General features: G+C 39.3%; 1 protein-coding gene across 10 annotated transcripts in view; it reads right to left on the bottom strand.

The window, feature by feature from the left end:
• The window catches only part of NFIA (nuclear factor I A), a 376639-nt gene that overhangs the window by 69103 nt on the left and 282969 nt on the right, over positions 1-24567 (bottom strand). For 6 of the 10 annotated variants that reach the window (XM_043575130.1, XM_043575133.1, XM_043575128.1 and 3 more), the window contains exon 7: positions 11443-11571. In XM_043575130.1, coding sequence (XP_043431065.1) covers positions 11443-11571 — 129 coding nt within the window. Of the gene's footprint in view, positions 1-9108; positions 9163-11442; positions 11572-24567 lie in introns of all 10 variants that reach the window. The other 4 variants (XM_043575126.1, XM_043575123.1, XM_043575127.1 and 1 more) reach the window with 1 other exon arrangement.

Genomic DNA, 24567 nt, shown 5'->3' with positions numbered 1-24567 from the left:
ATCAAGAGTTGAACTGTTTTCAACTGTTTTCATGGACCCGGAGTTTCATGGCATGGGCTAATAGTCACTTTCTAGGACCTGACCTTACCTGCGCTCTGCAAGTCCTAACTGCAGGAGTAAGTAACTTTGGCTGGTGAGAAAGTCTGGAAACAGAGCTCTTATGGTTTTTATTTGGGGGGAGGGGATACCTATCCTTCCCTCAGCCTCAGTCTATGTATTTAGAGTGGCCTTAACCCTACCCCCTGGCTCCACAGGTAAGCATGCAACTCAGGCTACGCCAATAAGAAACCCCTTTATCTTTTAAACATAAGGATTGTTCCAAAAGTGACCCAAGCGAATGACCCAAACCGGGACAATCAGAGCCATAAGCATCCAGGAGTAGAACCTTTCCTAGATCTATTGTGAAAAGGCTGTTCTCTTTTCCTTGGGATTGTTAAATTGGTGAGAATTAAGCCTGGAGCTGCTCACATCATTAATGCCACAGTCCGAAGAGATTCAGCCTAAGAATGAAGTTCACACAGAAGACAGCAGAGCTGAGGGGAGAGAACAACATACAGATTTCTGAAGGTATCACCTGAGCTTCTGGATCCAGCTCTACCTGAAGCCAAAAACCCCTAGACTTTTTGGTTACAGGCACCACCAGTCCGTGATTTTCTTTCAGAGCAGTAGAGGGATGGTTAAGGAAGTTGGATGTGTTTCTCTCACTGACAAGAATATTTCACGTGAAAGAGTCTATATTAACATATCTTCAAAGCCATTCATTACAGGGTATGCAGTAATTCTGCAACTTTTCATGGTGTTCAGGAACTTGGATTTGGGAAGATCTGGAGATATCCCTCAGGGATGCCAAGGTTTTCTAAATTCATATTGCATGCCAATAGAAGGGACCCCCACAAATACTTTACATACCTGTGCTATATTATCGCTTTCTTGAATTCCCCTCTCATTAATCTCATCACACTAATAGTAATCTGTTTCATATCTGTCTGTTTTATTAGACTGCAGGCACAGGACTTGTCTGGTTTGCTCATCAGGGCCTAGCACACTGCTTGGTGGATGGGAAGTGCTCAATAATTATATGCTGAGTTGATTCCTATCAACAACAGACTCTTGCGAACAAAAACGGTGCTTAACTTTAGCAAGAGCCATGCCTGAATGAAGACATGCCAAAGTGAAGTCTCTACCATGGCTGAAGGGCTACCCATGCCGGGAGGGAGCTATTTATTGCCCCACTGGGGAGATTCCCCTATTCTCCCAGTGTGACGGGGTAACCAGGCTGGTGCACTTCCCTGGGACCACATTTCCTGGTCTGGGCACATGAGGCTCCTCCTGGAGAGGACCCATGAGAGCAGGTAGAAGACAACTGGGGAGGAGGAGTGGGGAATGAAGGAAGTAAGGACCCTCTCAAGAGAACCACATTCAAAGTGAGGATAAAAGACATCCCAGAGGTGGTGAACATTTAGTGACATCTTTGTGACAGTACCCAGCACTTTCCATATGTCATTTCACTTCCTCCTCCTCCTCCTCCTCCTCCTCCTCCTCCTCCTCATGCTTTAAAGTTCTGTACGGGTGGGAAAACAAAAGGCAGGCAGAAGACAGGTGACTAGTTCAAGCACACGCGGATCCCAAGTAGCCAGCCAGGATCCGAATTCCATTCTGGCCAACTCTACGGCCCATGCACTTTTCACTGCACTCCGCTGCTCCCACTTGAATTATTTTTTGGAGGTCAACCGGTTTATTTCCTTTCAGCAGTGTTTGTTCTCGGGTCCCTTATTATTGTATTGCAACCTGGCAACTCTGATGTTGCTCACGGGTGTTTTGCACATAAGAAAAAGGAAGCGTTTGATGGGGGGGGGGGGGGAAGGCAACCGCCATTTAATATGAAGAAATGGCACATGTCAAATGTAAATTTACTGTGGAAATATACATTTTAAAAACCATTCTATACGCGTGATTAAGTACACTAATTTCAACACTACAAAGGGTGCAGCATGAAATAGGTGATCTCTGTGATACTGCAACCACATTAATAGGGCCGTACATTCCCATTTCAAATATCAGTGCTCACCCCCCTCTGCCTACATGGATGATAAGCTGATACTACATAAACATTGTTAAAGCCACAGTTCCATGCTACAGTAATTCACTTAACTTTAACATGATTTATGGTTCTGTCAATAGGGGAGGTTGAAAACCGTGCACGGAAGCTTCAATGTGAGCTTCATATTTAAAACAGCAATTGTGTGCGTGTGTGCGTGTGTGCGTGGGTGTGTGTGTGACAGAAGAAAACATTCCACATAAAGAGGAGATACGAGTCCAATATTGACTTTGTTACTCTACTCCGAAAAAAAGGAAAATAAAGGAGTCCAAAACATGGAATCAACGTTACATTAAGCTACACCAAGAAGAAAGAACTGATAGGGATTCAGCTGATTACGTGATTTATAGTTCAAGGGATACCAGGAAGTCTTATCAATGAGAGGATTTCAAAGCAACCTTGCTCAGAACCACTGCCTTCACCATGTGTGCACATGTGGGTCTATGGTGGGGGTGCGGGTGGGGGGGAGATAGAGAGGGAAGGAAAGACGGAGAGAGCGATGGAGACAGGTGGAGAGAAAGGGGCAAACAATCCCAAGGGAGGGCAGCTTCACGATGAGTTTAAATCTAGGCCCACGTGGTTAATCACCCTACTTTTCTCTCTGGCACTCCACCTGGGGGCCTTTTGCCTCTTTAAGAGATTAAGGAGTCAACTGGTCTTTCTCCTGTAACCTGTCCTCCTTGGGACCGCATATTAGCAGGATTCCCCTACAGAAGAGCTCTCTTTAGAAGTTTGCTGCCGGGATGACAAATTAACCCAGCAGGGTGTCCCACACATCTATCTCGGTACAAATTATTAGTGTAATAGAGCTTTTAGTTATGCATTTATCTAGTAATTATTGAATGGCGACACAGAACCAAGCTGAGCAGCCATGGCCTTTTATGAGGTTCGCTCGGTGGGTGGCCTTACAGTTAATTTAGGATAGTTTTCCACTAAGCAGTTCACTTGCAGACAAATTAGCTAAACAGCCTTCTCCTTTAAATATTTTCCATGTCATAGTGAAACTCTTTACAATACAATAAAGGTACAGTTTTAATTACACGCTTCCTGACTTTTGTTTAGTTGTAGTTTTAAAACATTTGCTGGCACTGTTTTTTCCTTCGGCTGGGCAGTAATAGCTGGTTGTAAGTATCTGGCTAATGAATTTAATAATTTCCTGAACTGGGACTTAAAGGGCCTTCGCTAAAAAGCTGCTTTTCCTCCTTACCTTCCAGATCCTTCAAATCCCACTGGCAGTGTTTCCCACTGGGCTGGACACCAGCACTTGAGCTTAACCTTGACCAGTGTTCACAAGCCCTCTTACTTGTCTTTCAGTGCACTTCAGAGGTAGTGTTCTTAGGCCCATGATGCCTCCATTTGAAAATCAATTCTGGCAATTCCTATCGTACAGTGACAATGTAATGTCTTCTCAAATGGCATACTCCACTAATAAATAAACACCTTGCATCTGTTGGCAGATTATTTCAGCACCTTGTTAGCAACAGGTACTTAATTGCTTCTCGTTTCCCTGAGATGATTCAATTGCACTAAACCAGGAGAGGCAAATTAGATTCAGGTCCTTTGAAAGGAGCACCGTTCTACAACTAAGTTAAAAGCTTTCCTAAGAGGCAAAGAAGTTTACAGACCACTTAGGTACTGGGGGGGGGGCGGGGGGGCGGGGAGGGGGCTATGCCGAGGGACAGGTCCCACGGTTATGGTGGTGATAAAGGGGGTATGTCTTCTTGTGGGTCCTTTACTTGAACAAAGAGAAACTGTAACCTTACAGCAGATAATCATTTTGAGCTCAGTATTCCTCTTAATGCTCATCAAGTAGAAGCTCTGCATGAAGACAAAGCAAATATATATTGAGCATTTATTCACTACGCAATGCATCTCCCTAAATGCTACCAAATACACGCTCTTGAATATTCTATTATTATTACACATGGGGGATGGAAAGGACTCCCTGTTATTCCCAAACTTTCTGTGTGCCTTCAATCAAATCCATGCAATCACTCATTTATTCAACAAATATTTGTTGAGTGTCTTCCTTACGCCAGGCACGAGGCTGAGGGACACAGATAGGAAGAATAAAGCCATAGTTCCTGCTCTAATGGGCCCTGCCATCTAGTGATAAGTGTTGCCTTCATATTTTACCTCTCCTTCCTTCCTCCTCTATTATTGTCTATGGATCTACACTCCTCCAACCTTTCCTGGTGACCTCAGCTTCCTGGAAGGTGATCTGAATTCTCATAATTCTCTGCAGTATGTTTTTCTTGGCCACACTGGGAGATATTGTGAACTGCAGACCCTCAGACATTTCATCACTGAGAGCAGGATCCCTGCTTGAATCATGAGGATCATGGACTTAGAGAGGTTTATAGAGCATATATGCTTCTCCCTACCTCTCCAAACCGAAACTGGCATGACTCTTTGAAAGCCGCACGATAAATCTTTGGTTTATATGGCTATTGTTTTAGCACGTCTTATGTATATTTTCGGTACTAGGGCAATTTTTTAAATGTTTATTTATTTTGAGAGGGAGAGAGAGAGCAAGAGAGTGCACAAGTAGGGGAGAAGCAGAGGGAGAGGGGGACAGAGGATACCAAGAGGCTCTGCGCCGACAGCAGAGAGCCCGATGTGGGGCTCGAACCCACAAACCGTGAGGTCATGATCTGCGCCGAAGTCAGGCATTTAACCAACTGAGACACTCAGGCACCCCAGGACAATTTTACTTCTAAACTGCCTTCATTGTATATGTTTTTTGACTCCTAAAGAAGTGGGCAGTTTAGTCTCATGCTCACATCGTGTATGTCTTTAATTCCTCAGTACTTAGTTGTATAAAAGCATGACTTGTTTGCTGTTGCTTTGTTTGGTGTGTTTGCAATTAGAAGGTACCCTGCTGGAGAACGGGCGCTAAGTCTTATGCCTGTTTGGACTCTCGCAGTGCCAAATGCCACAGAGGTCTCTGTCAGGATGCCCTTGTCCCCGACAACACCTGTGCTTCCCTTGTCACAGTAATACAACTGCTAGCTTTCTTGTCCCGTCATCCACCGAGAGGTCAGCACTCTCCAGCCAGAGTCCAAGCTGCTCGTGTTCACTCTATTCAGCAACTGGTAGAGCCCCTTGTACACACTGTTAAGTGCTTTATAAATATTTGTGGAAAAAAATTAATGGGTCCCCAGACAGTAATGGGAGTCTGCAAGTTGATTTTAATACTGAAAAAGTCACACTGTAGAGCTAGTCAGGGAATACGGTGGAGTGAAACAGGGCCAGACGCTTGAGAGGGCTACTTGTAAATGTTTCTCCAGATGAGGACAATGTCTGAAGTATCTCTTTTGCGTCTATGCTGCAAGATGGCACAGTTGAAGAGGATTTCGTGCAGTCCTCACGTTTTCATAGGAATTAGCACATCTTCAGGCATGAGCTGAAGAGGTATGCCTGAGTGACTCAGCTTACCTCAAGTGCTCAAGTTGAGATACCCTAAGACACCTCTAATGAAATCAGATATGGTCTCTAGATTTTGAACTTCTTCAACTTGACCACTCCTTTTTTTTTAAACAGTAAATGTATGCTTGGCAAAAAAAAAAAAAAAAAAAATCTAATAAAGTTGCTTGTTACTGTTAAAACAACAAAAAAAAGTCACACTGACCTCAAAAATTGTTTTTTGAAGTGATTTGCATCTAACAGAAATCCTACATTACCAGTAGCAAGGATTTGTGGGCTAATAAAAAAAGGTCACATGATATGTTTATGGCTGTTATTAAAAAACTCAGTGTGATAACATGGGTTATGTCATGCTTATCAAAAGATCTAAATGGCTATGTTATGTCTTACTAATAAAAAATGTGAAAACAAATTAATTGTTTAAATAAATGCAGTTTATTTCTCCCAGTGGGTAGAAAAAGGCAGCACCTACAGATACAGTGGTAAAGGCAACTGAGTTGGAGACTTGATTTCTATTCTTGGCTGAGATCTCTCTCATCTGCAAGAGTAATGTGGAATAGTTACTAACTGCTAACCAGCAGAGTTCTCGGCTACTTAGCTACTTATAAAGCCCCCTTTTATACAGAGTGGCAATATGTTCAGCTTAAAAATATACATATATATTTCCCAGCCTCCCTTGCAGCTAGAGGTGATCTTGTGGAATACATAGTTCCGGCCATGAGGTCACAGCATGAGGATGGACACAACTGACTACAGCAAGGCTAAAAGAAGAAATCTCAATCCTTGGTTGGACTCAAACGGTCCTGAGTCACATACTTGTTTTTATATGAGAAACAATATGACCTGTTTGGTGAGATTTTCTGTTACTTGCAGTCAAACGCATTCTTAGCTGATACAGGAAATGAATCAGACCAGATTTCCAGGGCACTCTTCTGAAAGTCTGTGGTTCTAGGGGAAGCTCCATAAGTGCTTACTCGCTAATTACTTTCAACCTCTGCCTTGAGATGTGGACAGTGCCTGCCCCTCCCCATTTCTAAATTCCCTAGAGCACAGGGCTGTTTTACTTAGTGTAAAGCATTCAATTAAATGAAATACTTAAATTAAGTATCGTTCATTAGCTTGTTTTTGAAAATAGCAAAGATTTTAGGCAGACACCTAAAGACAAACTTTCAAGGAACTCTAAAATATTACTGCTCCAAATTTAAAGGACAAATTTACAACTGTTTAAAAAGCAAAGGGAAGACTTGTTTAAAAAGCAAAGGTTTTTTTTTCGATTATCATAAATCAAACTGTCGTGATTAAATACTTTGTTATGGCTGAAATTTTGAGTGCTGGCAAAAGAAAGTTTTTGAAAGCCCAATCATTCAACTTAAAGTACACAATAATTGTAATAATATACAATGACATGTAGATGCTTTTATGGAAACTTAATGTCTTCTCCACTCCCCAGGGTATTCCAAAATGCTTTAACCCCTTTACCTAATTTTAACTACATAGGTGGCCAAGTATTCTTCCCATGATACAGATGGCTAAACTGAGACCACAAGGTTAAATGATTTATCAAAGCCACAAAGAAAGCCAATATTAGGGGATTTGTTTAAACAAACAAACAAACAAACACACACATATTTCTACCTTCATGATGTACACAGGGAAGTGATTAGACTAGCATAAAATACGAAAAACCATAGTTTCCATGTCAAAGTTTTACTCATATAATCTTATAAAGGTTTTCTTCCCCATCGTGGACATTCCTTATATACATATTTTTAATTTTTTTAAACATTTATTTATTATTGATAGAGAGACACAGAGCATGAGCAGGGGAGGGACTGAGAGATGGGCAGACACAGAATCTGAAGCAGGCTCCAGGCTCTGAGCTGTTAGCACAGAGCCCGACGCGGGGCTCGAACTAATAAACCTCGAGATCATGACCTGAGATGAAGTCGGATGCTTAACCGACGGAGCCACCCAGGCGCCCCCGTGGACGTTCCTTATAAAGAAGCCCTGCATAAACTATTAGCCATTTATCACCCTTAGTTCTTGTGAAGCAATGGGATCTTGTCAGTGTGGGGGAGGGGATGATGTCTTTTGTGTACATTTATGTGCAATCTGATACTTTTTATTTATTCAACCAATATTTGAGCATAATATCCATTGCATGAGACACAATGAAGGCAATAAAAAGTGTAAGTTATAGATCCTCCCTTTCAAAGGTTTCATTCTACGAGAACGACAAGGCATGTACATTAATAACAAAGCAAGGCACCAGTGGAGGAAATCTGTAGACATGAAAGGCTATGGGACTTCACAGAGCGTGAGGGGATGGCAGCCTGTGTGGAGCTAAGGGTTTTCATGTAAAAATTGTACTTGCACCGGTCTTGGGATGGGCAAAATGTTGATAGGTGAAAGCAAAAGGGACGACATGAAAATTTTCAAAGCCTGGGTGAAAATGGGTGATTGAACTGTTTGTATGACTTGAGTACACGCTCTATTTCCAGGTACTGGGCAAACAACTGCAAACACATGATTTCATCTGCTCCCGAGACAACATGATTCTCTTGAGGCACGGATTACGATCTCCAATTTATAGAGGAGGAACCTATGACTCAGAGAAGTAAAGCACTGTACCAGGTTGACACGGTTGGTAAAAGTGGTGGAGACAGGATTCAGACACTGGCCCGTTTGACCCCCACGCCTTTATGCTTACCCACTATACAATGCTGCCTCCCTCAAGGCCCTATTTTTCTGCACTTGCTTTGAACTTTCAAAGAGAGGTTTCCTTTGTAACAACTGGCCACCAAATTTCCAAAAGTGGCTTATATCTGTAGTCAAAAATAGGGCCACTGTTTTTTAAGCACGGTGACCTTGCTTTGCTGTTGCTCTGTTAAAAATATCACCTCTGGCCTGAGCACTGAGATATGTCACACAGTTATTGTTTATGAACTGGGGTTTGTCTAGTCAAGGTATTTTAAGACATTTTTAAAGAAGGCAGCAGAATCCTTGCAATCTGAGTCCTACCTAGAGGTGAATACACCATGTGATTCTGAGCAAGGGTGCAGTAAACAACCCCACCCCCTTCCCCCATCCCTGTGCTCTAGGACCCTTTCTCTTCTTCCAGGCCCTTTGAAGTTCTGCTGTCTGTCTGGATTCTCTATAATGATTTACTGATTTGGGTTATGGCAACTCTTTACAATAAAAGGAACATGTGAGGTTGAAGTCTCCTTTATGTACACGTCACATTTATTCCACGCTGGCTCATTCGGTCAGACTCTCTCTTTCAGTTTGGCCTCATCTTCCTAAAATATCAACTTTTAATCCTGTGATCTCATTCCAAGCATTAGCTTTCCAACTGGTTCAGAGAAGAATAAAGGACAATATGGCACCTGCAGCAAATATATCTCAGACAGCCAGACGCTCAATGCCAACCCTAAAAAATATCTTAGCCCCCAAATGTCTCGTGTTAGCCCATCTCCACTCAGATTCTTGCCACAACAACACCACTAAAGAGTTTCATCTACGTTATTCCAATTCCCTTTACCAGACCACTAAGGGGGGGGGCAGGGTGCAATAAGAATGGGTACCTGAGTAGATTTTCCAGAAAGGAGAACCGAGGATACTGGGAACCATCTTGAATTCTGGTGAAAACAAAGAATCTTTGGTATTTCATAATTCTTAAACTAGGTGTCTCTTTTCCTCATAAACACTGTTCAGGCTATGAATATAAGATCAAAGCTCATTGTTCTGAAGGCTAGGGAGGTCCACTCTGGTTCAACCCAGCATGGGCTGTTTCAGCAAATATGTTTAAGTATGTAGCATGAAGAAGGTCCCAATCTTGGCACTCACAGGTAAACAGTAGAATTGTTTTAATAATTGTAGAACTACAGCTTTAAGGCAAGACACATAGAAGGCACTCAATATTTACTGGATAAATGGTAATATATGCACATCGCTTTATGCTCCTCAAAGAGTCTCTACAAATACTGTCTTATCGTGTTTCTACATAAGCATAGGCGGCTGGGAGGAAAAGTTCTTTCAACAATAGTATTGGCCCATTTTACTGGTGAGGACATTAAAAAATCCACAAGATAAGTGGAAAGGCAAAGAGGCACCTTACCCAGCTATCCTGATTGCTGCCATATTATTCTTCCCAATCCTTATTACTTTGCTACACCATGAATCTTTCCTCTGCTTGGAATGCCTTCCATTCACACAAGCAAATTTTTAAGATTTGACTTCAATGCTGTCTATATTTTGAAATCTCTTTATTCGGTAAAAAGCGGTAATAGCACATTCCACATTATCTTCTGAATGCTTATTTCCTTGTATCTCTCTCTGCCCTAGACTGTATGCTTTATGAGGACAGGAACCACTGAACTCCCATGACAGGCACTCAGGGAACTCTTGTTGAATGAATGAATGAAACTCCATAGTCTCCTCCTCTGAGTTCCTGCAGAAATTTCTACTTTTAACGTTCATTTAGCATTTAGAATGACCATAAAAAAGATAAGAAACATCACATGCCTTATCTCCATGAGACCAAAAATCTTCTGACTAAAAGGACTTCATATCTTTTATTTTCCACCACAGTTGAGATGCTTAATGACTATGAGGATAATATCATAATACTACCCCCATTTAAACAGACTCATTTTGGGACTGTATAATCCAACTCAGATGCAAGGTTTTCAAGTCAGAAAAAAATACGTATGTTGCCTTTCTAATTATAACACACACACACACACACACATACACACACACACGCATGCACACCACACAATTGAAATCTTGAGAAAATTCTATCAAGATCACATGTTTAAAGATGGAGCATGTACATTTTCATAATTGTAAATATAGTAATTGCTTCACAAAATAGTCCAAATACTTGTTTTCTTCAATGTGATTTCTGCACGTGTGCGCTGGCCGGCCCTCTCAACTTCCATACTTCCCTGAGATGCACCCAGAGTATTCATAAAGGGATTCAGATTTGTGGGTCTCACTTTGAGATTAATGCAAGAAATATCTATCAGTTTCCCCAGGTGTATGTTAAGGTAGACAAGAGACCGTAACTTTCTAGGCTGTTTTATAACACCAGCTGGTAGATCACAGACCTACCTAAATGATGATCTGGTGGAAGAAAGTAAACATGGTTACAGTTATTCATACTCCTACTGTGGGGAGTTTCATAAACAAACTAATAAATATTTTCATCTTGCAATAAGATCGAGTTAAGTGATTTGCTGACATTCTCTTGAGGTTTAAAGCTTGTCTTTAATGCGAAATACAAATCATATTTCTTGTGGACACATTTTAATAATAAACTTAAAAGCACACGGGACAAAAATAATGAAAACATTGCAATGAAAACCAGACAAACTATCTACCACTTCAAAAGGAGTGAGTGAAGACTGCTCGTCAACACCGTGATGCAAACAATCTCAATGCAAAATGCCACATATTGAAATCAGGTTTCAAGGAAAGGGAATCAGCAGGGATGAGAGAATGAAAAACAGCTTATTACATGCAAACAGGTAACTAACTACAGGAAAATACACTCACCTAACCCACCCCCCCCCCACACACCCCCCACACACCCACACACACACACCCACACCCACACCCACACCCACACACACACTTCTTTTGTACAACCTGTAGGACAGATTTGATTTTGGTTCGGTTCCAATTACCTCCCACCTCTCTGCAATATCCCTCCGGTAATGAGAGGTTTTGGTCCCTTTTTGGCCTTAGGTACGGATCAAGGCTTTGGTGCCAAAGCTGTTCTCAAGGATGAGAAATTGGAACACTCACTGCCCTCAGGAGCATTCTGGGAGAGGCCTCCTTGTCTCTCACTTTGCTACCCTTGCTCCCGAGGCCATGATCTAAGCGCGACCAAGGGAGCCCGTGGAGCAGCTCACCTCTGGGTCCTGTAATGACAGGTCGGTGATGCTGTGTGAATGCCGTTCCCAGGGAGGAGGTCTGCGAAGGTGAGGGGCTGCTGAAACCAGACTTCTCCGACTTCTTCAGTGTGGTTGGAGATGGCATTCCTGGCAAGAAGGATGGAGTGATAAGCACACTTTAATTCATGGCACGACAGCTTGTACAACCTAAAAGATAAAACTGAAAGAATTAAAAAAAGAAATCCACCTGTGAGCGCAAAATTTGTTCTGAATTGCTTTGAATTTGTCATGGGAACAAAACAGGTGACAAAATGGTTCCCTGATAAATCCGACTATAACTGATTTCAACTTATTTTACTAAATCGCAGTCCATTTTGGCATTATTGATCTTTCTAATTACAGAGGGCCACTTTCCAGTGTTGCTTGAGAGTTTTTATATGCCTGTGGCTCCTGGGACCCTTGAGGAAGAAGGCTCTCGAAGGCACATGAAGACCTCATCTGCAGTCACTTCATCTTGCCAGGTACCTTCCTTAAGCACCAAGGCCCTTTCTCCACATTTTAAATAATTCAGCTATTTTAACACTAAAAAAAAAAAAAAAAAACCTCAACAATGGCAACTCAGTTGTTCATCTGATGAATCATTTATAGTAGAAAAAAGAAAGAAAAGATATAAGTAAAAACTCCTTAAATGCCTCCTAACGATTGAAACTGGTTAAATAAATATGATAGAACGCAAGGAAATAATACTGTAAAAGAATGACATGGAAAGATAATTAATGACATGGAATAAAGACATGGAAAGCAATAAAATAGGATGTTGTGCTATGATGCCATTTAAAAATATATTTCTATGTACAGAGAGCTGGAAGGAAATACACATAAACTCTAACAGTAGTTCTCTCTGTGTGTTGTATCTGGGTGATTTTCATTGCCTCTTTTTGCTTACTTGTTTTTTCTATGATGAACGTATATTACACTTTTATGTTAAGAAAATACAATAAAAACTTGTTTTTAAAAATAGTAGTTTTACTACAGTTTCTGAGGTTTTCATAACATTTCCAGCATAGAAAATGCTTCGGGAAGAAAATAATGGGAAAATAGTCTCTTGTAATTACTGAGTTTGTAATGTTCTCGGCAACCATGCTGACATACACAACTGGAGGCATCTATCAGTTTGGTAGGGTGCCAATTAAAACAATGAAAACTTGGATATAAAAATAAAGGAAATGACTTCTCGTCCCCACATCACAGGACAAATTTGGGCTCTCTTAAATTTGCAGCTCAAAACTGGTCTGTACTCGTGTCAAAAGAATCAGATCTCCTTTACTTACGTATGTCTATATGTGTTGTATTCTATGACCAGAGAATTATTGGGTGAGCTGGAAAAATAGGATATAAAAGTAATAATGATATTAGCATGTACCTGTTATTGAGTAGTCACTGACTACAATGCACTGTGCCAAGCACTTTGTAGGTATAGATCTGTTCCAAAACTTAGTTCGGCCTGTATATAAATGTGTCCTTTTTATTTCCCATCACAGATTTCCTCAATAAGGTTCTACCACACAAGCTCCGAGTGTGACTACAGATTCTATAAGGATGGAGACCATGTCTGTTTTGCCCCTTCCGTTTTCAGGATATTCAACAGAGGGTCTAGGACACAGCAAGTGGCCTGAAAAGATATTTACACTACTTGTAACGGTTGCAGCTTTATCTGTGGCTTTACTCATTGATGTGTGGGGGCCTAGTAAAACTAGGGAGTGTGACCCCAAGAAAGAAAGAAATTGCAAGTTGGTGAGCATATTTGTGTGGTGCAATGTAAAGACAGTATGAAGTGGTGTGTGATTTCACACCAACTTGTGTGTGAAACAAGTTCACCAATCTAGAACTTCACACCACCAATCTAGATCCCATCCATTCCAGATCAGTATCTATGTGATTTGAATGAAAAAGTGGGTCACGAAGCAACTTTAGCTATGTTTCTTTGCTCTTTGAATCAGTAACCAAAATCACACCATACCAATATCTTAACATCATTATGATGGGTTGAGGTTTTGGATCAACATTCATGCCAAGTAACCTAGCCTAAGGTATAATCACATAATTACATTAGAAAGGAGATTTCAAATTAAAAAATTAAAGGGAAGAAATACAAAGTTACCCAAATGTCAACAAACTTCTCAATTCATTTAAGCCTCTCCTGTGCAAAACACATTTTTAGGCTGTCAACCAGTCCACTGATTTAAAATCAGTCAAATGCCTGAATTATGTGTCACGAAACAGAAAGAGAACAGAAAATGAAAATGTCAAAACTTTTAAGAGGGCAGGATTTTCTTCAGACAATGGAATCACTGATGAAATGCAGTATCTGAACTAACCTTACATAAGAAAGCAAATGGTTGGACTCAAGGAAAAGTTATCATTTCTTTGAAAAGTTCATGTGTCCCATCCCATGCCATTCTAAATACTGCAGAAATATTGACTTAAATCCACCATGTACATTTAGTCTTTTAAAAAGGGGAATTAATATAGGTAAAATTTAGAGAATAACAAGCATAAAGAATGATTAAGTTGGTACGTGGACTCAAAAACAGCAAAATTGGAATCTTTTTTGAAAGAGTTAAAGAGAAAAGAAATACTGTCTGCACGCAAGAAGAAGCCAAACTATGTATAATCTTCTAAATTTATCGCAGGCAAGTAATATGATCCCTAAGGCTGTCATGAATCTCAAAATTACTTTGTGTTTTCAATTTTTAAAGACTTGTATCGAGCACATTTCCTTATTATATACTTTAATATTTTCTCCATATGCATAATGTATGTTTTGGTTAATTTGCTTTGTATACTCAATTGACAGGATAAAATTTCAAAATGGTAGTAAACTACTTTATGTTAAAAGTGAGAGAACATTAATCCTGACTTATATTTTCGAAATCAAGTTTAGTTTCTGCCCCATAGATTAAAAATAAGCTTCTTGTTAGAATTTCTTTTACCAATTAGCTATGCACAATTGTTATGCAATTACTGTAAGGATTAATGACTGACTGGCTTTTTCTTAATAAATCAAAACTTTAATTTCAATGTATTTTTTAGAAGTATCAGATTTTTTTCAGAATGCAAGCTGGTGCAGCCACTCTGGAAAAAAGTATGGAGGTTCCTCAAAAAACTAAAATTAGAACTACCCTATGACTTAGCAATTGCACTACTAGGCATTTTTCCAAGGGATACAGGTGTGCTGTTTTGAAGGGACATGTGCACCCCCATTTTTATAGCAGCACTGTCAACAATAGCCAAAGTACAGAAAGAGCCCAAATGTCCATCGACGGATGAATGGATAAAGAAGATGTGTTGTGTATATATATATATATATATATATATATATATATATATATATATAATGGAGTATTACACAGCAATCAAAAAGAATGAAATCTTGCCATTTGCAACTACGTGGATGGAACTGGAGGGTATGATGCTAAGTGAAATTAGTCAGAGAAAGACAAATATCGTATGACTTTACTCATATGAGGACTTTAAGAGACAAAACAGATGAACATAAGGGAAGGGAAACAAACATAATACAAAAACAGGGAGGGGGATAAAACAGAAAAGACTCATAAATATGGAGAACAAACTGAGGGTTACTGGAGGGGGAGTGGAAGGGGAGATGGGCTAAATGGGTAAGGGGCATTAAGGAATCTAATCCTGAAATCATTGTTGCACTATATACTAACTAATTTGGATGCAAATTTAAAAAAAATAATAAATTTTAAAAAATAATTTAAAAAAATCTAAAAAAAAGAAGTATCAGATTTGTTTTGTTTCATATTAAATATAATTTATTGTCAAATTGGTTTCCATACAACACCCAGTGCTCATCCCAACAAGTGCCCTCCTCAATGTCCATCATTCACTTTCCCCTGTCCCTCATCCCCCATCAACCCTCAGTTTGTTCTCAGTATTTAAGAGTCTCTTATGGTTTGCCTCCCTCACTCTCAGATTTTTTAAAAGGGATTATAAAATAATACTGCCCTTTTCCTGGAACAAACAAAATATTATTTCAAAGTTCTTTTCAATATGTAAAATAAAGAAGTTTATAGAACAAGAAGCAGAAATTGAGCAGAATGGTGTGTTTAAATGGAACATTTTCTCCTATTGATTGCCATAAAAATCCCAATGGTGGTAAAGAAAATAGAAGATGGATTTCAAGAAGCATTTTGGCTTGTCATTGGTTCACTATTCATCAGACTTTCCAGATTTCTCTCACTTTGCCATTTTCCTAAGCTACCTGAGTCATTTCAGTGTCCAGAGGACACAGGCAAACATGAAATTCTAGTCATTCAGTGACTCTGATCCTTGAAGGCAGTGAGAAGCCCAACAAGAAAACTTTGAAAGTACAGGCCAAAAACAGTACCTGCAAAGATTCCTTTACAGTCATCATTAATATTTGTGGTGGTCAGAATTCTAAGATGGCCCCATGGCTCTTGGCCCCTGGGGTACATACTAATGTAATCTCCAGTTGAATGTGGGCAGTACCTGTGAATATGATGGATGCTATTCTTGTGATCAGGTTGTTGTATTGCAAAGGTGAAGGGACTTTTGCAGATGTAATTACGGTCCCTAATCAGGTGACTTTGAATTAAGTAAAGGATTATTATTCTGGGTGGGCCTGACCTAATCAGGTAAACCCTGTAACAGAGGGACTAGAATAGAGGTCAGAGAGGTTCTCCTGCTGGCTTTGAAGAAGTAAGCTGCCACCAGGGGAAAGAGCCTGTGAGGGGGCCACATGGCAAGGAACTGCAGGGACCTCTAGATGCTAAGCAAGGCCCCTGGCTGATAGCCAGCTCTAAGCAAGGTGGAACCTTAGTCATAAAGCTTTAAGGAACTAAATTCTCCCAATAATCATGAGAGTTTGCAAGAGAACTCAGAGCTCCAGAAAGGAATGTAGTCTGCATGAAATGTTGATTGCAGCCATGTGAGACCCTGAGATGAGGGACAACCTAAGCTGTGTCCAGACTCTTGACCCATGGAAGCTGTCAGGTAATAAATGTGTTTTTTTTTAAAACTGTATTTGTGGTAATTTGTTATATAGCAATAACAAACTAAGATGATATTCAAATATGAGACTACAGTCCATGCTAGAAATGTGTGCATTAAAGATGCTGACTATGCACTAATTACTCTCTAGAATTCCAGAAGCTTCCATGATTTTTAGCAAATGCATCCTAGGTAGTGTGGTTTTCCACTAGTCTACACTCACCCAGAGAAAACAGTTAAGACATCTCTGCATGTAGCAAAGAGGCAAATAAGTGGTTATTTCCAAAGGCATAAACACTTTGGAAAATTTCTATTTCCCTCTGATTCTTAAAAAAACATACTAATAACAAAAGCAGATCAAATGACATGAAAATCAACTCAAAAATAATTCTTGGGGTCTCATAAAAAATCAAGGTTTTTTTTGGGGGGTAAGTTTTTCTATAACTTGATGTTACAAAAAGTAAAATTAAGACACAGGGAAAAAAACACATAATTAATTTCAACTCCCTCTCTCTCCCAAATTATGAGATTTACTAAACACTTTGACCAAGAACTTTATAGGGAAAATTATGAAGCAAGTCCTACAGGAATGAGAAGGAAGCATAATGCTGTTCTTTGCTTAAGGAAGCTTCTTAAAGGGGATTTTTAGGCATCAATGTAGGTACAATACTAATGGGAAGCAGGGGGAGAAGGGAGAGATCACACAATAGACTAGAACTATTCCAGAAACAATGGAACAACATTCTGGATTTGTTGGAGGACTTATCAAAAATTCATTGTCCTGTGAAAATTATCCCTGGTAATGCTGCTCAGGACAGCAGGACCTTATCTCATCTGTTGTAGGAGTTGGGGGTGCTGTAATTCAAGTTGTCAGAGAAGATTTAACTGGCATGTATTTCTTTCTTCAAACTATCAAAGTCAAGAACAGAAAATTTTCAGTAATGTTCATTTATAGTCGCAATCTGTTTGGGAAGAATGCTGGAAACAAGTAGACTCTGCACTTTTGTTTTAAAATCCAATATTTAAGCAGGTTAGAGAGGACTACAAAATGTTGCAAGTTTGGCTGTTCACGTTTGACTTTCTATATTCTCCAGATCATTGCCTTCATCTAATTCCCAATGACCTATCTTTACTACTGCTTTAGCAGAGCAATTACTATACCAGACCTAAAGACTACTAGAAGCCTCATCCATCTAGTGGCCTCAAGAGGGCTGGGAGGCAGCTAAGGAGATGGTCATCAAACCTCTTATATTTATCATTTCCCCAAAACAGATAAATAGCAAAATCTACAAATTATGGAGTACCTACTATGTACCATGTATTTACAAACATCTCAAATGCTTGTATTTTCATGTATTAATGTATCATGTAATCATGTACTTCATGCTTCCATTTTAGGTATTAATATCCTACCTACTTATAACTTAATAATGCAGAAACTAGATACCAAGAGATGTCAAGCAACTTGTTCAAGATCATACAGCTATTAAGTGGTATTTCAGAGTCAGGTCTCTCTTGTTCTGAAAGTTGTATGTTTTGTAACACATCACACTACCCTCATATAGTTTCCCTTATATATTATAAAAACAGTGTCCTATTTAAGTCAATAAAGTATATCTACAGTTGAAGTTTCTAATTTGGTTATGCAAAGAAAAAACTCAAAGGAAGGTTGTATCAGCTGCAAAAGAACATGCAAAAAATAAAAAAGAATCTGAAATATACTAAGAATCATTGTATCTTCTATACCAAAGGTTTTTCTTGGCATTAGTAGGGATTAGTTAGGATTTTATTAAACATACTGCATTTATTACCAGTAATTCTTTAAAAAAATTTTTTTAATTAAAAAAATTTTAATGTTTATATATTTTTGAAAGAGAGAGACAGAGTATGAGTAGGGAGGGACAGAGAGAGAGAGGGAAGCACAGAATCCGAAATATGCTCTAGGCTCTGAGCTATCAGCACAGAGCCTGACACAGGGCTCAAACTCATGAACTGGGAGATCATGACCTGAGCCAAAGTCAGAAGCTTAACCGAATGAGCCACACACATGCCCTTATTATCAGTAATTCTAAAATAGAATCTCCAAGAAATAAATATCACAGTCTTGGAAGAACATAATGATCCAAAGATGTTAAATTGTAAAAGAGTAAATACATACATTTAATATTTACAATAGGTCTCTTACCTATTCAACAAGTTGCTTCCTTTATAAAGCCTCCTACAAACATAAGAAAGACCAAAATTCTTTTTTTGAGACTGATACCTTCCAAACCTTCTCTATGTTATAATGCAGTAAATACTACCTAAACCAGAGGTAGAGTCTAACACACAAAATTGTCTAGAATTCAGTAAGTCTTGACAACAAGGGAGGCCCCTAAACTACTAAAGTCAGGATCAAAATAGGCAACTTAGCAGAGTCATTTAACTCCTAGGAAAGCAAAGTTTTATGGAAACCATTTCAAGGAGAGGGTTACGATGGAGTCAATCAAATGCTATTGAGAGATCACGTGTAATGAGAATAAATGAGCTCCAGGGGAGTAAGGCCCACGGAACACAGGTTAGAATGGTTTACAAAATCAGGAATGATGAAGCAAGGGAAATGGGCATAGTCAACTCTTTGTGAAATCAGTCTTTGGAGGGAAGCAGAAACTAGAGTATTAGCTCTAAGGAGATGCAGGGAAGCAAGGCAGAGCTTCTTGAAGATGGGAGGCAGTGAAGCATGCTTGCCTACTAGTAGGAACAGTCCAGAAGACAGACAGAAAGCAAAGACTCAGAAAGAGGACAGCTGAGGAAAGGAAGTCCCGAAGAAGGCGAGAAGCCACAGTCACTACTCCAAGCTGGGATCTGAACCCAGCAGGAGAGAGCTCTTTCCGCTTCCGGTGCCCTGCTCCACCAAGACGCCTCCTCCTGAAATAAGTTCTGATCATTTATCTATCTTCCTAATTCAGACTAATCACGAGCTCGTTTAAAACAGAGCTCATTAAGGATACTTACATATCGTTCTACAGCCTAAATGGCATGCTAACCGCTACTGTGGCTGTTTTCTTCACCACTGGCCATTCAGATTCCCCTGCACCTCCTGGTGGAAGTGTGGGCAATGGGTACCCCAGTCACGTCTGTCGGACTGAAGGCATCAGTGTCATTTCTCAGGCTCAGGATGAAAGTTGAATAGTACCCGTACCATATTTTACAAGTCATCTACCACCAGCAAATTTATGCTTGGCTTCACCTCTTCCAGCTGGAGAGAGCACAGCACTCCACAAGCAGCTGCTACACAGGCAAGAACAGGACCTTTCTAGGACCATCTCATCTGTACCTTGTGATGAGATGATCGTCAACCGTGATGCTAAATAAAGGCTGTAATTGCACAGATTAATCCCACAGTTAAAGGGCCATTCTGTTCCTCTGGGTAGAAACACATGCTGTGTGCTATGGGGAGTAGTTCAAGATCCTGCACTCGTCTTAGATTTGTGTCTTAATGATGAAATCCATTATGGTTCATTCCAATGTAATTTATTATGATTAACACACTCAACAATAAAAAAGGTAAAACATTCAGACTATTTTGACTTTTACCCTTTTTCAGTGAATAGAAACGTTTTAAAATCATTTTTATGATGGGGAGAATAAAATGGGAGTTAATACAGCTTCTGAGGTTCATCCTTCTTACTCTATACGCAACCATTTCAGATGAGCAGAAAGGACCCCCCAAAGAATTACCACATCATAAAGAAGTTCAGGTAATTTAAAAGGCTTGCATACAAGTGATTTCTTCAATTTTTTAAAATGGGAGAATGGAGTAAAAATTATATGGATTATTCAGGAGAAAAGAAATGATGAGTTCTCTAATGTATTCCAAATGTTCATTTGTGAGTGAAAATTTACAACCCGAGAGAGTAAAGAATAGACACAAGGAAAATGTCATGTAAAGATCTGGTTCCTGGGCCAACAATAAAGTTCCCTGATTTTTTAGGGGATTTCCTCTCCTTTCAGGATAAGTACAGACACCCCAGTGTCAGGACTGAAGTTTAAAAAATTGTACTTCATGCTCCTAATATTTACAAGTTGGAGATTCCCTACCCATTCTCTCTTGCCTCTATCCCATCCTCCATGTGTTTAGGGAAGGATTGATTTTGGCGCAACACAGCAATCACACATATTCACAGAGGACTGAGAATAAACAAGAAATTACTGAGAAAACCAAGTAATTTCCTTTGCATGAAAAATAAATATAGTATAGCATAGCATAATGTTTTATTCATCCTGCCTAGATACCCAGCTGAAAAGTAAAAAACTCAATCATACATATGTTTGGTTCATATCTGCCCTATCCAATATGGTAGCTACTAGCCACATGTGGCTACTTAAATTTAAATTAATTAAAGTGAAATGAATTTAAAAATTCAGTTGCTCAGCACAGCCACATTTCAAGTGCTCAAAAGCCATATTTGACTAGTTGTTACAGTACTGGACAGTGCAGATGTAGAACATTTGCATCACTGCAGAAAGTTCTAGTAGACAGCCCTGGTTTACATGCCACCAAATAATTTTTCACTTTTTTGGTCCTATTGTTGTATAACAGGTAAATCTTACTTTTATATTTTTTCAGCATGTTTAGCCCTTTTGTAAGTTACAAAAGTAAAACATAGGTACTATACAAATACAGAATTACATATTGTGGTGGGGGTGGGGGGACGAAGGATCAGTAGCCCTCTCCTCCCCATTGCCAACAGGCTGGGGATAAACCAGTGCTCAAGCTTGGTGAACATCGTTATAGGTAGTTTTCTCTATCTAGAATACCAGTTTCGGTGATGTGAAGTTAAGTGTTTATTAAAATATGCTCACTGATTTTGTCAGTCAGAACATGATCAAAAGCTTGGAGTTTAAGGGTCGTACTGGTAAAATTTAATTTTAGAGATGTCGTCTGTGATGTTCCATGTTTGGGATAAGCCTGCACCGGGGATCTATTCATCCCTGCGTTCCTTGGATGCGAGCAGAACACCCATCACTTTACTTAAGGTAAAATTTGAAACTGACTGGAACATTTCATAGAGGAAAAAAGAAATATAATTTTAGGCCTCTTCAAATTGCTTGAAGTGTGAAATCAAGTAATGAACACTAGAAAAGGTTCTGTCAGCTAGAATCTAAGCTTAGTGTAGTCAGCATTTTCCTGCTAAACCTTATTATGGCAAAGCATTTGATTTTTCATCTCTGTACTGTGTTCATCCCCGCAAATAAACTACTTTGACCTCCACCTGTTACTTAGTGAAATCTGCCCACCATCCTTCAATAACCCTATTCTTTGCCATTAAAGGCGTTTGAGTTGTTGAGAAACTGGGAAGACAGCGCTGTGTAAGGAGCTGAACTGATAGGACTTTATAACTATGCAGTAGTTCATAGTTCAAGCAGGACGCTACACAGCAAAAGGAAACTTTTTTTTTCCTTTTTTTTTAAAGGCAATGCCTGTGGATGCTGGAAGGGGGCAACACATTTCATCATTTTAACATGGAATTTTTCACAGAAAGAGATTCTCTTTTGAGCTCTTATTTAATGCAGAAAACTCCTGGCCCTTTCTTTATAAGGAAAACCTCTCTTTCCAAGAGTTATGCCTTCATTTTAGACAGATGAGCCACAAGGTCATTTCAAAGCTTAAAAACACTGCAAGTTATGCTCATTATGTAAAACAGAATGAACCACGAATCTCAAATGCAGCTTTGTGGATGCAAAAGGACCACGCTCTGATTAAACACCATTAAAACAAAAAAAAATTAAAATTAAAAAGGGAAATAACTATACACAACTACATAAATCATTTTCCAAAATATCTGACAAAATAGTCTTTTTTTTTTTAACAATGACATCTCAGGAAAAAAAAATTTTTCTGTGTAAAGTTGCACTTCTCCTGATTAATGCTACACTCAACACAAGAGACAGCGTCTGTCTAATTACACTGAATACTTATCTGAGAGGGATTAGCAGGATGTTTCTGCTCACTGTCATTCTTTGTGACAACGTAATGATAGATCCGTTTACTTAGGAGTGCAATTATTAAAAACCGTGCTGTTTTCTTAACTGTCTTCATATCTTGGAAATATTTTATTAAAAATTACTTAGCTGACACTAAGGGTAAATACTTGGCACAGTTTTTCATATATCAATTAAGTCAAGGAGTTCGTTCCATTCAGTCACAGCCTTTGTAGAGAACCTTATTTAAGTTTGGTGATCACCATAATGCTTTTATATGGAAGTTAATGATTCACGCTCTTTTCTCCTTGTCTTATTTGTCCAAATCCTAAAGTTTGGTTTTCACTGAAACTAAAAACTGCTCGTGGCCGACATTCTCTCTGGAGTCATGATTTAGCGCTTCTCCTTCATATTCACGCCTTTTTTTTTTTTTGGATCCCAACACAAGGATCCAATTTTATACAGACAACTCTCCACAGGCCAATCAGAAAGGGCTTCTAGCAACATACCATCTTTTGCAGCTTTTTCTACTCGTGTAATTAACTTTACCCAGCATCTATTAGGAAAAGGTCTTTACACAAGATAAAAACTGAAAAGCAAACCATGTTGGGCTCTACAAGTGGGCTGGCTATCGTCAAACCAAAGGACTATTTCCATATGTGTCTAAAGAGACAAAATGAGGGTCCTTTCTTTTTTTCCCTTCCACTTTCCAATCTCAAATGACAGTTGTCAGCAACTGTGTCCCTGCACGTAAAAAACAACCAAATTTGTGTACTGAATGTAAGTTGCTGAACTGCTCCCACAAGGCAGAGTTTGTTTCTATGGCTTTGTCAATTTAAGACAACTGTCAACTAGTCCAAGTGGCAGATAATGACATTTAAAACAAACTATATCTCTGGAAAAGTCTCCAAATGTGTGGCTAGGACATAAATTTATGTAACCCAATATAATGATTATGTATTATATATATATTTTTTTTACCTAAAGGCATGTTAAGGCTTCAATGTTGATGGACAAACTCATAAAAATATCAAGCACATCAAAAGGAGAAAAATTACCAGTTAAGTCTTTTGAGGATAAGATTTCTTTTCTGAAAAGAAAAAAAAATCACCCACTGAAAAAGAGAACTCTTAAAATTAGAAGCAGGTGTCACCACTATGAAGTGATAAATATCAAAGAATAACTGGCCCTGAAAAGCACTCTTATGCAACCCATACTACTTTTAATCCTTACTTATGTATTTTGACATAAGAACATGAAGAGCTGCGTATATCAGTCCCTAAAGAGTGTTAAAACACAGGAGACGTTGCACAGCCATTTTGATAAACCCTCTCTTCAGTTGGGTTCACGAAATGGCTGAAAGGCAGATGGCAAATCCCGACTGGCATTGAGTCGTAAGTAATCTTGGTATACTAGAATTCATTAATCTTGGAAGCTGATCACAGCGAAGTGATTCTGGGTTGGGATACCCAACAAGGCAGAGTAATCTGGTATTACAGAGGACACTTCAGATTAGAAATGGATATTGGGTTGTCATTCCTTGACTTCCTAATGGTCTGAGTGCATTTCCAGTGATGCAAATGAAAATTTTAACTACATCTCATTACATACAATCGCTAAAGATAGCAATGTTTCTTCAAAATGAAGGGCAATGAGATGTTCGGACCACATTAAAACCCGGAAGAGCTGCAGTAGTATCTGAATGACTACCACACATTCACAGCTGTCTGTAAAGCCCGCTCTCCACAGTGGGCTGAAGGAACCGGATCACAACAGAGTTCTCACTCTAAACAGACCAGAGAACCAAGAACCAGAGTAACCCAGTTTTTTAAATCCAGAAGTTTCAGAGGGGCTTTCAATTGTTAATAAAGGGAGGTCAGTAATACTTTTCTCTGAAGACACAAGCCAATTAACTGTATTTCAAAAGATTCAGTGTTTCTATGGCAGTTTAATTGTTCATCAAGGTTAAATGATGCTATGAAATAAAGTGACTTTGATTCCTGAAGTCTCCTATTTGAGAGACACACTTTGTGATTCAGCGCTGGAGAGAACCCTCTCCATTTTAGGACTTGTTGTGTTGTTCAGGAATCCATCAGGGGACAGCCCCTGATTTACTATGTCAATGTGAGCATTTCTCGTAAT

Source organism: Prionailurus bengalensis, chromosome C1 (genome assembly GCF_016509475.1).
Source record: "Prionailurus bengalensis isolate Pbe53 chromosome C1, Fcat_Pben_1.1_paternal_pri, whole genome shotgun sequence".
Taxonomy (NCBI): domain Eukaryota; kingdom Metazoa; phylum Chordata; class Mammalia; order Carnivora; family Felidae; genus Prionailurus; species Prionailurus bengalensis.
This window is presented reverse-complemented; position numbering and strand designations above follow the sequence as displayed.